This window comes from Neofelis nebulosa, chromosome 2 (assembly GCF_028018385.1).
Source record: "Neofelis nebulosa isolate mNeoNeb1 chromosome 2, mNeoNeb1.pri, whole genome shotgun sequence".
Taxonomy (NCBI): Eukaryota; Metazoa; Chordata; class Mammalia; order Carnivora; family Felidae; genus Neofelis; species Neofelis nebulosa.
This window is the reverse complement of record NC_080783.1, coordinates 128,606,403-128,623,370: the sequence shown is the minus strand read 5'-3', so window position 1 is coordinate 128,623,370 and position 16,968 is coordinate 128,606,403. Positions and strand designations below refer to the sequence as shown.

At 38.4% G+C, this 16,968-nt stretch overlaps 1 protein-coding gene across 1 annotated transcript in view; it reads left to right on the top strand.

Moving 5' to 3' along the window:
- The window catches only part of GNAI3 (G protein subunit alpha i3), a 39,020-nt gene extending 23,474 nt beyond the window's left edge, over positions 1-15,546 (top strand). The window contains exons 4-9 of the mRNA XM_058716291.1: positions 2,838-2,995; positions 5,237-5,365; positions 8,721-8,850; positions 9,269-9,422; positions 14,070-14,283; positions 14,373-15,546. Of these exons, the coding sequence (XP_058572274.1) occupies positions 2,838-2,995; positions 5,237-5,365; positions 8,721-8,850; positions 9,269-9,422; positions 14,070-14,260 (762 nt within the window). The 3' untranslated portion in view covers positions 14,261-14,283; positions 14,373-15,546. The remainder of the gene's footprint in view (positions 1-2,837; positions 2,996-5,236; positions 5,366-8,720; positions 8,851-9,268; positions 9,423-14,069; positions 14,284-14,372) is intronic.
- The last annotated feature ends 1,422 nt before the right edge of the window (positions 15,547-16,968 follow it).

The following is a 16,968-nucleotide window of genomic DNA, read 5'->3' as shown; positions in this document are numbered from 1 at the left end:
ATTTATTTTTGAGATAGAAAGCCTGAGCTGGGGAGGAGCAGAGAGGGAGACAGGAACTAAAGTGGGCTACATGCTGACAGCAGAGAACCCGATGTGGGGCTCGAACTCAGGAGCTGTGAGATCATGACCCGAGCTGAAGTTGGATGCCCAACCGACTGAGCCACCCAGGTGCCCCAAGAGAGGTCTCCTTAAAGTCATGTAAAGAGGGTTTATTGTGGGGAAGCAAGAGTAGGTCAGTGGAAGAGATCAAGTGGTAAGGAAAAAGTGTTGCTTCTTAAAGCAGTGTTTACAAAGTCAGGACAGCAAAAATATGTAGCTATGGTGTTCGCTGTCTCTCTGTTAATAAAGTTTCTAAAGCTAGAATTGTATTTTAAAAAAAAGTAATGCTTATTGATCTTTTTGAATACCTGCATGAGTATAGTTCAAATTTCAGAATAGACTATAAAGTCTTCACATGTTAAATAAAGCACAATACTATATATACGTAGAAGGACATGCTCAGTATTATGTTTGCCAATCAGTGTACTTTTTCAACTTCTCTCAGTCATTTGTTTCTTTAAATTTTTTTCCTAAATTTATTTATTTTGAGACAGAGCACAAGCAGGGGAGGGGTAGGGGGAGAGAGAGAGAGGGAGGGAGGGAGAGAGGGAGACAGAGAGAGAGAGAGAGAGAGAGAGAGAGAGAGAGAGAGAATCCCAAGCAGGCTAATGGGGCTTGAACTCATGAACCATGAGATCCTGACCTGAGTGGAAATCAAGAGTTGGACGTTTAACTGACTGAGCCACCCAGGCTCCCCAAAGATAAAAATTTTAAATAAATGGGGTGCCTTTATTTCTCTGATAGCACAGAGCCTGCTTGGGATTCTCTGTCTCCTCTCTCTGCCCCTCCCCTGCTCGCTCACTCTCTCTCTCAAAAAGAAATCAACCTAAAAAAAAATAAAATTTTTATCTTTGAAAAGAGAGGAGGGGAATATACATGTTAGATGAAGTTTCTTAGGGATGGGCCTAAAGTATTACTTGAAAGAATGCAGGAAAGCATCTTCTAGAGGAGGGCTGTTACTTGGCAAAAGTTTTTAAGGCTGAAGATCCCAAATTTGGCATGGTTGGTTTTGTTTTGTTTTGCTTAGGTGGGTGCATGAGTTTTGGGAACACAGAGGTCTTAGGAGTTTGGGTGGGGTTGTGATTTCACCTGTGGTCTGAAATGCTTTTTTGCTTGCTAGTTTATTTTCATAATGACTACTTATTGATACAATTGATTGCTCCTCTTCCCCCTTTATTTTTTCTTTAACCAGTATATGTGTTCTTTAGTATCTGATTTTAATAGTTATTTGGAAATCTCTTGAGGAAGATAAATGTGAGATTTGAGGTGGGAAAAGCATCCCATGAGACCTGGGTTTATTTATTTAAGATTTAATTTTATCTCTGAAGTACTCTACACTCAATATGGGGCTTGAACTCATAACCCCGAGATCAAGAGTTGCATGGTCTACTGATGGAGCCAGCCAGGCACTCCACAAATTCTTCTTTTTAATCTTTTTTTTTTTTTTTTTTTTTTTTTTTTTTAAAGATTGAGACCTTAGTTTAGTGTTAAACTTAGTTGAGTTTTGTTTTTTTTTTTTAATTTTATTTATTTTTGAGACAGAGAGAGACAGAGCATGAACGGGGGAGGGTCAGAGAGAGAGGGAGACACAGAATCAGAAGCAGGCTCCAGGCTCTGAGCCATCAGCCCAGAGCCCGACGCGGGGCTCGAACTCACGGACCGCGAGATCGTGACCTGAGCCGAAGTCGGACGCTTAACCGACTGAGCCACCCAGGCGCCCCTAAACTTAGTTGAGTTTTAAACAAGTAAGGGTGGGTAGAATAAAGCAAAAACAATCAAGAGTTCTCATAGCCCTTTTCTGTCTTCTCTACAGCTCACATGTTTCAGGTTTAAAAACTATAACCACTTACAAAGCTCTGTCTTTGACTCATGAGTTTTGATCAGATCTCTTTGTAACTTTTTTTTTCCCTCTTTATTTTTTTTCCCCTTTCTCTCAGAGGATTATTACTCCTTGGGGAATCTAGAAACTGAATTTTTCTCTGAGGGATTTATTTCCCCCACTAGGCTTCCAGACTTCTTAACTATCTCAATTTCCTCTTCTTCCTGTTCTTCTGTCTGAGCCGGAGAGGAAGAGAACACTTTTTCCTTAAATGCAATTAATGTTTTACTTGCTCTGACGTGTTTAGACTTTACCTCTTACATGTTAGTTTATTCATTTCTGTTTTTTTTGTAGGCTTCCTTTAACAGAATGGGAATATGTTCTATGTGCCCATCTCACAGACCAGTTTTTTCTGTTAAAAATCATGATTAACCAGGGTGATTTGTAGGGTAGTCAGAAGAGATCTTTTCAGGGGATGGTGGTATGTGGTAGAGGGACTGAAGTAATTCCTCAGCTTAGCTCTGCACCTCTAACTATAGTGGAGTGAATAGGGGGAATGACTTCATTGTAAATTTTCTCAGACTGCCCTGCCTGGAAAGGTCTCTTTAATACCTCTCTTAAAATAACGTAACATTGTGTGTGTGTGTGTGTGTGTGTGTGTGTGTGTGTGTGTGTGTGTGTGTGTGTGTATTTTTGAGAGAGAGTGAGCAAGCAGGTAAGGGGCAGAGAGAGAGGGAGACAGAGGATCTGAAGAGGGCTTGAACTCACAGACCATGAGATCATGACCTGAGCTGAATCAGACGCTTAACCGCTGGGCCACCCAAGCAGCCCTGTGTATATGTGTGTTTTACAGAGACTCTTGTCAGATCTTTAAGAAATGGAGAATCATTTGTCTCTCTTTCTTAATTGCTTTTTTCAGGATGATGCTCGACAATTATTTGTTTTGGCTGGCAGTGCTGAAGAAGGAGTCATGACTCCAGAACTAGCAGGAGTGATTAAACGGTTATGGCGAGATGGTGGGGTGCAAGCTTGCTTCAGCAGATCCAGGGAGTATCAGCTTAATGATTCTGCTTCATAGTAAGTAATTTTTCCCTGTGGAACTATAACAGAAAATAATTTGGTGACCCTAACAAAGTTCATTGTTCATAAGGAAACATTTAAGTAACAGACACTCTTAGAAGTCTATAGTATCCCTTGTAAAGATGGTTTCAGTTTAGGGCTATATAGCCCGTGGTCATTTTGTATGACTTGGAGAAAAGTGTTTCCTCTTGAAATGTAAATGGGAGAATTGGCACGATGAAAAGTAACTCTGTGGTAGTTTATAATAAGTAAATGAAATAGAGAAATCTTTTGCAGCTGGATCTGGGATCTCTTCCAATGCAGTTTAAGTTCCCTCTGCATAAGGACTTTGCCAGCTAGTGAGGGAAATTAGAATAGTGATATCCCTTTTTATGCACCCAGCTCTGTGACTGGGCTGCACTATGGATTTCTCTGGTACTAGTCATCACTTATAAATCTTTTGCCAGATCACAATAGTAGACTTTGTACAGAAAGAGAATGTTGAGTCTTGGAAGGAAGTCAAAGCGTCTATTTGTCAAGGAAATTCTCTTAAATGTTACATATTTAGAGAATTTGTAATTGATACTTGTGCTAGGCTATTACATGCTATCCTATTTTGCTTCTTTTACGTTTATTTATACGACCTGTATCCAGAATGTATTTTTTGAATGTGCCTTTTGGGGGCTTGGTGAGTTCTTGGTACCTGTATGCATTTCTGTATTAATTGAAGGCACTTCTGAGCATTAAGATATTTTCTTCAATAATCTGTTTTCATATTTTTCTAATTTGTTCTAGAAAGAAGTTAAATTAAAAATTTTTTAATGTTTATTTTTGAGAAAATGAGAGAGACACAGAGTGTGAGTTGGGGAGGGACAGAGAGAGAGGGAGACAGAATCCAAAGCAGGCTCCAGGCTGTGAGCTGTCAGCCCAGAGCCTGACACCGGGCTCGAACCCACAAACTGAGATCATGACCTGAGCTAAAGTTGGACCCTTAACTGACTGAGCCACCCAGGCACCCTGAAAGAAGTTAAATTATATTTGAAAAACTTAGTTATTATTTAAATGAAAACTTAACTTTAGAAACAAGGATCTTTTAATATGTTTTAGTTGCAAATGTTGGTAGTTTCAATAATTCTCCCAATAGTCATGAAAGGTAGATTGTAATTATTACCTTTTTTTAAAAAAAATCATACTTCATTGAGCTCTGAATCGTCTAACTACACCAGAGAACATGTGATTTATAGAGTTTTTTCCCCCTGAGTTTTGGTTGAGGCTTGACTGATTCCTTAACATTAATAGTAGTACTTAGTTTTATAGAAGCTCGTTAATGATTCACTTATAATGGTGCCACCTGTTCTTCAGTTTTCTAGCCAAAAAAATCTTAAAATGTTTTTTCAATGTTTATTTTTATTTGAGAGACAGAGAGACAGTGTGCGAGCTGGGGAGGGGCAGAGAGAGAGGGAGAGAGAATAATTCCAAGCAGGCTCCAGGCTCTGTGCTGACAGCCTGTGCAAGCCTGTGCAAGCCTGATGTGGGGCTTGAACTCACGAGCCATGTGTGAGATCATGACCTGAGCTGAAGTCGGATACTTAACCAACTGAGCCACCCAGGCGCCCCTAGCCAAAAAATCTTTAGAAACCCTGAAATTACCAGAATTTTAATTTAGCTTTGAAGCAGTCTTTTAATTATTTCACTGAATACTTACAATTTGTTTTTGGACTTAGATTTTTAAGAAAACCACAAGTTTTCCATTTCATGAATGAAAACAGGAAATATGGAAAAATGGAAAATAGTTCTCATTTTAATTTTAGTAATGTAGACACCATTCTCTAATGTCCTATCAAACATCAGAGCCTACAAATGACCCATTGACTGTAAATGTCTGAGGGCTTTTGTTTTGGTTTTGTTTTCGTGCTGTGCAATGCGCAGTTGATTCAGTATTTAGCATTAAATTTCAGGAATCTTTCTTTAATAAGAATAACATCTCGATATTTGTTTTTAATTGGCCCTCATAGTTTAGTTTTGGTAGAATTAAAACCACTTTTGTGTGGTATGTATAGAACTTTAATTGTTCTGTGCTAGGTTCATGCTTTTTCTCATGATGATTTCTGTGATACTGCAGGTCTGATTTTGTTCTGCCACTTTAGTGACAAGTTCAGAATCTACTTTTGGTAAGGAACGAGTTTATAGTTTAGTCTGTTGACTTGCTGTGCACGTGGTTGGCTTCACCAGGTAAAAATAAATGTATTTTTTATTTAGTTACCTAAATGATTTGGATAGAATATCCCAAACCAACTACATTCCAACTCAGCAAGATGTCCTGCGGACAAGAGTGAAGACCACAGGCATCGTGGAAACGCACTTCACCTTCAAAGACCTATACTTCAAGTAAGTCCTCAATTCGCCTTTTTGCTAGATGTGCCAAAGACAGATATCTTTCCTTTAGTTAATCTCTTAATCAGGGTAAAATTTCTCTAGGCAATATTCTTTGGTTTAAAAACCTACCGTCATGTTCGTCAGCCAGTATTTGAATGTTTTAACTGAATGGGGGCCCAAACCTTTCTTCTTTGTCCAGATAACATCAAATATTTTTGTCCATTTGGAGGAATTTAAATTCAAAATTAAAGCGTAAATATCAATAAAAGTAATCATATGGTTATCGGTTTATTTTATTTTTATTCTTTTCAGCTGCTTTTTTGTTGGAATCATCAAAACAGGTATTGAACGTTTGTCGTTTAGAAAGGTAACAACAATACTAAGGCTAGAAAACTAGTTTTTTGGCTTAGTCGTGTGGCTTTGTTCTGCCATTTTGATATTAAAATAGAAATGCTTTACTCACCCATGTCAATCCTTCCTTACTGGAGTGCATTTCCCTTTAAGTTTAATGGAATGGAGCTGATACTGTCATGGCTCTTGGACTGCATTGTGCACAGTATCATGCACAACTGAGTTTTTAATGTAGTATAGAATGGAAAATCAATCTGGAGATAGAGGTATTTTGGGGAACTATGACGATATAGAAAAAGTGGTTGTTTTAGAGAGAGAGAATTCTAGAATATGAATACAAAGGACTTTCTCATTAGCATTAGTTATTCTAAAATAGGCTTCAGCTTATCTGTGTGTTAATGGTCTTTTTGTAAATATTAGAACTGTCTTTTTGGTTCCCACTTTCTGCTTTTGTGACCTTTGAGATTAGGAGTAAGCTTTTCCCCTTCACTATATGATGTTCTTTCCAGTTGCTTCATTATGCTTGTATGTAGCCTGTGATACTCAGCAGTGTCAAACGCAAATGTAACTTCTAGCTAGGAGCTTCTCGGTTTTTTTCTCTCTGAACATATTTGCTTCGCAGGATTTGTGAAATCCACACGGAGTTTAGGTATTACTAGATTCCAGTGGAGGTCTTGAAATCTTAATAAACCAAAACAGGTTTGAAACATGGTGCAAAAAAATAGTAGTTCAGCTGAATATTGGTAGAATAGGAGAGCTGCTTCTCTTTAGCACTGATGAATTTATCTAACTAGAGTAGCAAAGACCATATGGATTTATTTATCACCCATGAAGCCATAAGAATGAGATGCCTTTTGTGTACAGTAAGATTAGTAATCCATTTATAATTAAATGCGGTGAACCTTATTTAGTGCGGGAAACATTCTTGTTGATGTCATGGATTGATCTTTAGTTGGGTAAATCCTGTTGGTCTTCTTATGTCAGGATCAGTAGCCAGGCTTCGTTAAGGTGCTGTACCCACTTAATTGTTGGCATGTAGATATCTTGTTATGAAGTACTATCACTTCTTCCTTTTCCTCTTCTCTCTAGGCAAAACCACTATCCATTCATTCAAACATTTATTGAGCATCTGCTATATGCAAGGCATTGTGTAATTGCTTACTTGCCTCTCAGTTATGAGGTAATGTTTATAAAATGTTCATCTGTTAGTAAATTATATTGTAAATGTTAATATGTGCTAAAAGCCCACCTTGGGGACATCTTAATATTCTTCCAGTTTCATGGACTTTGTAGAAGAAAATGAAGGGGTAAGCTGAAATTATTGGTGTACCAGTGTGTGTCTCCCCTTAAGAGACTTTTATGGTGATATATATGATGTCCACTTTCCTCAAACCTATAATATGACCCTGTATCAAGGCCAGCTTGTGATTGTATCATTCCAGTTGTCATGACCAAAGGCTGGAAAAACAAACAAACAAAAGGTGCTAAATCCACCAAAAGAAAAGGCTGAGTCATGAAGAGATAATATGATTGTTCTTTTCAAATGTACGTTGAGAAATTACTCAGTGATGTCTTATTTCTCTCAATTTCTCGGGGAAACTTCTTTGGAAATAGACCCCTCGTCACCACTGTCGATCTTGACATACTAAACCTACCTGCATACCTCCTCAGACACTGGTACCAGCTAACAGACAAAGCACTGCAGGTGTTCCCCTTACTGTAGGAAGTAGATGACGATGCTGTTGACAGAAGTACAGCAGTTGAGCCAGGATATTAAGTAAGCCCCCCAAAAGGGGGTGATGGACTGAAACTCATCTGGAGTGGAACATAAAGTTTGTCAACAGCTGAGTTAGCTTTAGATGAGACCTAAGAGTTCGGAGACACTGGCTAAATAAGTTTGGTCTTTAGATATTGGGTTCTTAGAGTCCTACCCTGAAATACAATTTGCCTTCTCCATAATTAATCTCTAAAATATTTTTTCCTTAAAATAAGGAACCTCAGCTTTAAAAAACCTCAGCTTTAGGGGCGCCTGGGTGGCGCAGTCGGTTAAGCGTCCGACTTCAGCCAGGTCACGATCTCGCGGTCTGTGAGTTCGAGCCCCGCGTCAGGCTCTGGGCTGATGGCTCGGAGCCTGGAGCCTGTTTCCAATTCTGTGTGTCTCCCTCTCTCTCTGCCCCTTCCCCGTTCATGCTCTGTCTCTCTCTGTCCCAAAAATAAATAAAAAAACGTTGAAAAAAAAATTAAAAAAAAAAAAACAAGAAACCTCAGCTTTAAACCTCGGCTTTAAAAAAGGAAGAATTTTTTTTTTTACAAAGTAAGGGAAACAAACATTTTGGAAGCAGAATGCAAGTTGGAGATTTCTAGTTTTTCAGTGTTCTCTTTAACTAAAGAGTAAACCATTTCGAGAGGTAGAGTGGTGGTGTGGGTAAGAGCCAGGGCGCTGGAGTTAGAGTGCCTGGGTTCAGAGCCCCAGTCCCCATTTGTTAGTAGTGTGCCCTTGGGCAAATTACTTAACATAGCTGTGCACTGGAGATGATAATTGTACTTATAGGAGTGTTGTGAGGGTCAAATGAGTTAATGTACTTAAGATGTTTAGGATTGTATCTGGCACCATGGTAAATGGTAAATATTAGTTATTCTTGCTGTTATCTTAAGTTATATTATTCAGCTCTTCATTTTTCCTGTCTTTTTTTCCCTGTCTTCCTTTAATCCATTTCAGTGCTTATTCTGCTGATTTTTGAGATATAATTTCATCTGATAGAAGCTTTGATAGAGAAGGCTCAGCTAGTTATTTACAATGAGAATTTTGATTAGCCCTAGATTTTATTTGCTCATGTTATTCTCTTTTGACCATGGATTATTAGTTCGACTACATTTTATCTGCTGCTTGTTTGTCTTTTCTGTTATAAATGGGGTGTTCCACACGTAATAGTGGGAGGTTCCCTAAACATTTCAGTTTAGGGAGAGGTGTGTTTGTGACCTTGCTGAATTTGTGCTTTCTTTCCCTTTACTTCAGGATGTTTGATGTAGGTGGCCAGAGATCAGAACGCAAAAAGTGGATTCACTGTTTTGAGGGAGTGACAGCAATTATCTTCTGTGTGGCCCTCAGTGATTATGACCTTGTTCTGGCTGAGGATGAGGAGATGGTATGTTGGGTTTTCTGGTAAATAAGGCAGTCTAATGCAGCCAGGAAATGGAAAATAACTTAGGAAGATTCAGTGCATACATTTGCTCGTTGGACCAAAACTTGATTCCTTAATTTTTTTCCCTGTCAGTGGGTTTAGAATTTTAAAATACTGATCCATGCTCTATTAATTCTTAAGAGATATGACAGCACACTGAGTATGTGGGCAGGATTAAGTGCTCTTGGTAGCCATTCTTCTTCCCATCTCCCAACCTCCAAGAATTACAAAAATGAGGACTGGATTAACTTTTGAGTTGTCAGTCTCTGGTTTATTTCCATGAATGCCATTCAGTGCTTTTGAAACTTGTTGGTCTGTTTTTTCATTAACAGTTAATCCACTTTTGCTTTCTGTTACTGACATCCTTTTTTTCCCCCCTCAGAACCGAATGCATGAAAGCATGAAACTGTTTGACAGCATTTGTAACAACAAATGGTTTACAGACACTTCAATCATTCTCTTCCTCAACAAGAAAGATCTTTTTGAGGAAAAAATAAAGAGGAGTCCATTAACTATCTGTTATCCAGAATACACGGGTAAGAGATCATGAACGATTTTGTTCACACTTCAGTGGCATTCCTATACCTGCCTTTTTATTTTAAACAATGCATGTATAACCTTATGGAGAGTGTTCACTGGTAGTGGTATTAACATGAAGCATGTGATTAAGACCAGTTAAGTCTAAAGTGCTGTTCCTGACATAATTGAGTTTACTGTGTTTATTTTATATTTCTGTCTTCCTCACTGTTTGAGGAAAATAGAGAAAAATAAAAATCAAAATTTGGTGTAAGTATGTTAAAAAAATATGAGAAGATGCAGTCATTGCACTCAAGACACAGTAGTTGTAGAGAGAGGGGCACACATAAAGAATTTCATTATAGTATGAAATGCTCATTAACAGAAGACGTGGTTACTGCTGTGGGTTCAGTGTCCTCTTTTTGCCAGAGGAAATGACACTTGGAGTGAGATAACGAGAGGATGAATTAGAAATGACGAGGTAGACTGAGGAATAAAAGCATTTTAGGAAGAAGGAATAACCTGTAGGAAAATATGGAGGTTTAAAAACAAAAGAAAACAAAACAAAAAACATGATGCATTTTGGAACCTAGAAGGAATTTGGTATTGTCAGAGCTTAAAGTGATGGGAGGGAGTTGTTGAAGTGATGGGTGGGATGCTCACGGAGGGCTTTGTATTTCATACTGAGATAGGGGCAAGCTGTCCAAGGATTTTGATTCAGATACGTGATGTAGGAGAAACTGCTTTAGAAAGATGATACAGGGGAGCCTGGATGGCTCAGTTGGTTAAGCATCTGACTTCGGCTCAGGTCATGATCTCACGGTTCGTGGGTTTGAGCCCCACATCGGGCTCTGTGCTGACAGCTCAGAGCCTGGAGCCTGCTTTGTATTCTGTGTCTCCCTCTCTCTCTGCCCCTCCCCACTCTCACTCTGTCTCTCAAAAGTAAACATTAAAAAATTTTTTTTAATTTAAAAAGAATAAAGCATAAAAAATATGAAAAAGAAAAGAAAGATGATATAATAAATGGCAATAAAGATGGATAGTAGGGGAGTTGAATTAGTAAGGAGTCACTTAGGATGTAAATTAAAACTTTAGGTGAAGATACAGGGATATATCATAGAAGCCAAGGGCAAGAACGCAGACATATCTTAAGAATGCATTTAGAACTAGGAAATAGAAAAGTGTCAGGGATCCTGGAAGTACTTCTTTCCTCATCTCTTCTCTCCTTCTGTGTATCTTCTTTATTTTTCTCTGCTTACCAACTTTCTGTGCTACTCAGTTTATGTGATATAAGATGGCCCTGCCATGGTCTTTCTCCTGCAGTTAGGTAGGTAGGTAGGTAGGTAGGTAGGTAGGTAGGTAGGTATGTATGTATGTTTATTTTGAGAGAGAGACACACACAGAAAGAGAGAGGGAATACCAAGCAGGATCCATGGTCAGCGTGGAGCCGACATGGGGCTTGATCCCACCACCACCATAAGATCATGACCTGAGCCAATTTCAGGAGTCGGGCACTTAACCATCTGAACTACTACCCAGGCACCCTTTTCTCCTGCATTTAAAAGGTAAGGCTCGGGCACATGACTGGCTTATTTGGTAGAGCATGTGACTTTTGATCTCAAGGTTGTAAGTTTGACCCCATGTTGGGTGGAGAGATTACTTAGAAATAAAATCTTAAAAACAATTTTTTTTTTTTTTTTTTTTAAATAAAAGACCAGGCTAAACTGATAATGGTTGGCCCCATGTTCAAATTCCTAGGGGACAGATTCTGGCCAAGGTTAAGCCAGGTAAAAATACTTAGCCCAGTTAATGCCAGGGATGCAAACACGAATGCCAGGGCTGCACCACTATAACCTTTAGATCAGAATTGGATATTTTCAGGGAAGGAGAACTTTTTTTTAGCTGAGCAGACACTGTAAATGCTTTCTGTAATAAAGTGAAGAGGGTAGCTAAGGTAAAGAAGCCAGAAGAGTCAAAGGTACTCCCAGAGTTCTGTCTTGATTGGCTGCTGGTGCTGTGGTCTCTAATTGATATTTAGGAATATTGATTTTGAAGTATCTGAAGAACATCCAGATGGCGGTATCTAATAGGCAGGTGTATATGTGGCCTTGGAGTTTTGGGAGAGATTGGGGGTTAGATATATTGATTTGAGATCATGTATAAATACAGCATGGAAATGGATCAGATGACATGGGGTGATGATATAGAATGAAAACAGAAAAGGACCATGGATAGAATGAGAGAGAATTTCAGACTTTTTTGGCAGGAGAGAAAGAAAGGTTTGTATTAGGTATAAAGACGAGAACCAGGAGAGCAAAGGTATCAAAAGCTAGGAGTTTAAGAAGTGAGTGAGGGGTGGTCAGCAATGTTGTGTATAAAGTAAGATACACATTGAAAAATGGCCTCTGGAGTTAGCGATCCAGGAGATGGTGAGTGTTACTGAGAGCAGTGTCAGTAAGAGTAGAGCCAGGACAGTGAGTTACTGAGTGGGAAGTGGAGAAATGAAGATAGGTATAGCCTACTGTAACTTGGATTACAGGGGAAGGAAAGATTTAAGAATGTTCATAAGCTTGGAGGTAAGATTTTATAGCAGAAGAGAAGTTGTAAAAATTGGATGTAATTGATGGAGCAAGATTTGTAAGCAGGTGGGAAAGGAAGGAATCAAGGAATTCCATACGATGGAATTATTATTATTATTATTATTATTATTATTATTATTATTCAGCCATAAAAAGGAATGAAATACTGATACATGCTACAACTTATACGAACCTCATAAACATTACGCCAAGTGAAAGGAACCAAACACAACAGGTCACATTTGTGTGATTGTTTTGTGTGATATTCCCCAAATAGACAAATCCATAGAGACAGCAGATTGGTTGGTGGTTACCAGGAGATGGGGGGAGGTACTGTGGGGAGAATGAGGAATGATTACTTATTGGGAATGGGTTGTTTTTCTGGGTTGGTGAAGACGTTTTGAAACTAGAGAGAGAAGGTGGTTGCATAACATTGTGAATACATTATGCCACTGTATTGTGCACTTGTATGTTATGTAAATTTCACCTCAACTTAAAAGTCTTGGTAGAGCAGTTAAATTTTGAACCAGAAGGGAGACCTCTCTAAGACCAAAGGTATAAATAAGTGGAGATACAGGTAACTTTTTAAGTGAGGTGGTGGGCTAAAAAGTTGAGATGTAGCGTAAGCCCCCTGGCCTTTCTTTGGGAATTTGCAAATGTAGTCAGAATCAGGAGAGAGGTGAGTAGAAAAGTAGCCAGGTTTTAAGGTGGAGAGAAATCTTAAGTCGAAGGATTGACAGTGTTCTAGCTGAAAATCTTCCACATAGCAAAGAGCCCTCAATATCATAGCTTTTTTTTTTTTTTTTTTTTTTTTTTTTTTTTTTTGTGGTGAACTTGTAAGCCTGTCTTGCACTGGCTTTGTTCTTCTTAAGAAGTCTCACGGTCCTCATTTCCCAAGTGTCAGTATCTGTTCTACCAGCCAGAATTCGCTTTTCAGTCCCCCTCTCTCCTTTAATATACAGAAGTTCTGCAGAGCTCATGAAACCTATTTCAAGCACCTACCAAGCTGTCTTCCTTTATTTCTTTAAATATTCTGCTTAAATAACATTCCTTTCTTGTTGGTATTTGTTGCTGTGTCTAACGTCACTTAATTTCACAAATGTTATTTGTGGAAAACAGCCTCTGGTTTTACAAGAATAAAGTATTGTGTTTTTGTTGTTGAGTTTTTCCGGTTCTGTAGTCAGTTTCTAGGGCAATTCTAAAGGCTCACAGGCAGTTAAGATGGTGTAGAAGCGTGTGGGTAAGTGTTAAGAGTTGAAAATAACGTTTTCTTTTGAGCCCCCTCCCCTTTAAAAAATGACAGCTTAACTGAGATAAGTTAATAATTTATATGCCACAGAAACACATTTTAAAGGGCATAATTCAGGCCCCTTTCCCTTTCACATGTACTAGTTTACCTTTCATTAAATTATTGCCATAAGACTCTGAAGCTAAGCTTCCTTAAAACTAGTATGATTTTGGGGCGCCTGGGTGGCGCAGTCGGTTGAGCGTCCGACTTCAGCCAGGTCACGATCTCGCGGTCCGTGAGTTCGAGCCCCGCGTCAGGCTCTGGGCCGATGGCTCGGAGCCTGGAGCCTGTTTCCGATTCTGTGTCTCCCTCTCTCTCTGCCCCTCCCCCATTCATGCTCTGTCTCTCTCTGTCCCAGAAATAAATTAAAAAAAAAGTTGGGAAAAAAAAAAAAAAAAACTAGTATGATTTTGAAAAGAAGCATGACTAACTCTTTTGAATTGTTTATGTCAAGATCACTCCAAGGAGCACAGGCTCTCTGACCTTTTCAACAGTTGTGTCCTAGCAACGCATCTTCCTACTTCCCTAGTTTCCTTTTATACATTTTTGGTTTTTTAGCTGAAAAGTCTAAATGAAAGGGGAAAAAGAAAAAGGCTCGTTTCCCTAGATCTTTTCGTGTGATGATTTTGTTTTACTTAGAGTCTGCTCTCAAGAAAGCCTAATGATTATAGAATTAAAGAAATCTGTCTATATTCATTTGGGTTATTCCCTCTCTTCATCAGTCAGTGGGGATGGCCTGACTTAGTTGAGTGCAGGCAGCTATTATAATTTAAACTGAGAATATTGAGTGTCTGCTTCAGGTTCCAATACATATGAAGAAGCAGCTGCTTATATTCAGTGCCAGTTTGAAGATCTGAACAGGAGAAAAGACACCAAGGAGATCTATACTCACTTCACCTGTGCCACAGACACCAAGAATGTGCAGTTTGTTTTTGATGCTGTTACGGATGTCATCATTAAAAACAACTTAAAGGAATGTGGACTTTACTGAAGAGGGTTGGAGATTAATGAAAGGTAAAACTTCAGACAATTTAGTTATAGTGCTCTAGTGATGTCTCTGGACTTTGTAAACTATTCTAATTAAGAATGTTCTTCTTTTCTAGTTATTACAGTGTGGAGTGTTGAGACCAGACTTCTTTTGCTGTCTCATTGGGCAGCTGCAAGCATGAACGGGACCAGGGAATGGCAGCAGCATGCAGAATCTTAGCACTCTTTAGCACAATCTTCTGTATTAGGGAACTCTTAATTGACATGAGATGCTAAAGTCAGACATTGGAATTGGAACGACTGTATAAAGTATGATTCGATCATCAAGACATCACTTGGATTTCATAATCTCAAATGTTTAGGGCCGATGTGAAGTTGAGGTGCTGCATTCCAGAACTTTAATATGTAGCTTACTCTTTTTTTTCCTTCTTAACAAACCACCAGTTCATTTTTAAAGTTTTTTTTTTCATCAAGAGAATAATGTTACTAAATTTTATTTCTTTGGTTGCAAGAGAATCTTTATTAAAACACAATCTTAACTATGCACATGATGTGACCAGATCATCTTGAAAATACTCCTCTTAGTAGGAGCTCTTTGTTTTTAACTTTTGGTATGGTCAGAACATCATATTTCCATAATTACTTAATTCTTTATGGTTATTGGGTCTATGACTATAGCTTTTTTGGATGAAATTTATGTTACTCTCCTGCTCAAAGTACCATCATGGTTTTTAAGTGGTAATTACATTGGAGAGTTCTGTAATAAGATTCTCACTCTCTAACTTTTGTTTAAGTTTATGGTTTAAGGTTAACCTGGTTTATGCTGATTACCAAATTACTAGGTAAATGCTGATGTAGGATGTAAAGTTAGTTTCTTGGATACGGACACACCCAGGGCAGCTGTCAATTAGAAATGCAAATTGCAAAATTCCAAACGGAAACCGTGACTTTGCTGCTACATATCTACTAAATTGACCACTTTGGTTCTTGCTTGTTTGTCTCAGTCATAGGGAGTTCTGTAAAAGATGCCCCTTGTTTTCCATCTTCCATGGCCTTTTCTGTTGGGAAACATCTAAAGTGTATTAACAGTGCATGCTTTTACTTTGTAAATGTGGTGCCAAATCCCTGTTTGCCATTGTTTTTATTGTAGCAATGTTAATTGTAGTAATCCTTAGTCAGTACCTTCTTTTGCCGAAACTCCTGCATTTTGGGACTTTTTCCACTATGTTGTATGTACAGATTTTAATCTGTTATAGTTGGCAGCAGTATTAAAATGGTGAGTAAAGAGTCCAGGTTTGTTCCTGTTTGTAATTAGTCCTTTCTGGAAATATTTTCTTCTGTTTCTTTTTGTTCCTGCTGAATGTGCTTTGGCCTTTGTCTGAGAGTGGGTTTAGGTAGAGGGTTCCCTGAAGGTCTAGTCTTTTGGTGTAGTAGTATTGTTTTATTTTGGCCTGACTGAGGGTCTTATGTCATATCTGTGTCAGTGACATGCAGTCATAATCCATTTTCTGGGTTTACATTTTGGTTTTGTGGAGAGCTTTATTCACCTCGGCCTGTAGGTCCTTTTGTATAATGTACAGCAAATGTCTTTAAATATCAAATGGGCCTTTGGGGGAAGGCAGATGAAGAGAATGTATTATGAGCATTCCAAATCAGCAGTTTGAGCAGTGCCTTTGGGGTCCAGTCTTTTCAGATTGGATTCTATGTCATCTTTTGATGTGACCTTTTACTAGTTTAAAAAAAAAAGAAAAAGGAATGATGGTCAGCAAAGCTAATTCAGAAAGCAAGCCACAGCACTTCAGTGCCTTTATTGGAATTTTTTTTCTTACTCTTTTCGGAAAAGTATAACTATGCAGATGCTATAACGGTACTATCTAAACAATTTCTTTAGGGCTGGGAAAACTGCATCTAAAAGAAAGAAAATGATCAGCTTCGATTGGTGATTAGTTTATGCCCACAATGTAGGTAGGACCGATAGTTCCTGTTCATTTTGAATAATCTTTTCCTTATTGTATTTTGTGATCTAGAATCATCTGGAAATGAGAACTCGTGGAATATTGTTTTAACTGTAGTCTTTCTATAGTCAGGGCTAATGGGATGGTGTTGATGATAATCCAAAATAACAAGTAATCTGAATGCGTTAATTTTACTTTGAAATGCACCTTGTATTTTCATTTGAATATGTCTATCTGATATGTTCATTTTTTAGCTTTTCTGTTAATGAAAAAATAGTAATTCTCTGATTTTTTTGCCCCCATGCCATTTACATTTTTCTTTATTTACATGAAGATCACCCCCTACCCTACCATCCCAAGTAATTTGTCTAAATGCACATTCCTGGAGGACACAGGGACACAGTTCAAGTCATTGGTTTTCAGATATGCCTTAAGTCAAAATCACCTGGATCCATTTCAGAGATTGACTCTTGGCTGGTGGGCCTAGTGATCTATCATTTTAAAAAGGTGATTCTTACCAGCTTTGCAAATCACTGTTGTGTTTTGAAATAAAAGATCTTTTCTAATAGCAGAGCCAGAGTGTGGGGGTGAAACATCATGTGTACTAGCCTGGAGAAAAAAGGATTGGTATTTGTAATCAAAGAAACTAAAAGTTGCCTTGTGTCTTTTCTGTGGAGAATGCTGGAGGTTTGTGATGGACTGCATTTCAGTATTCATGTGGCCAGGCTTTGGACCATCTGAGAAACCAGCACATCTA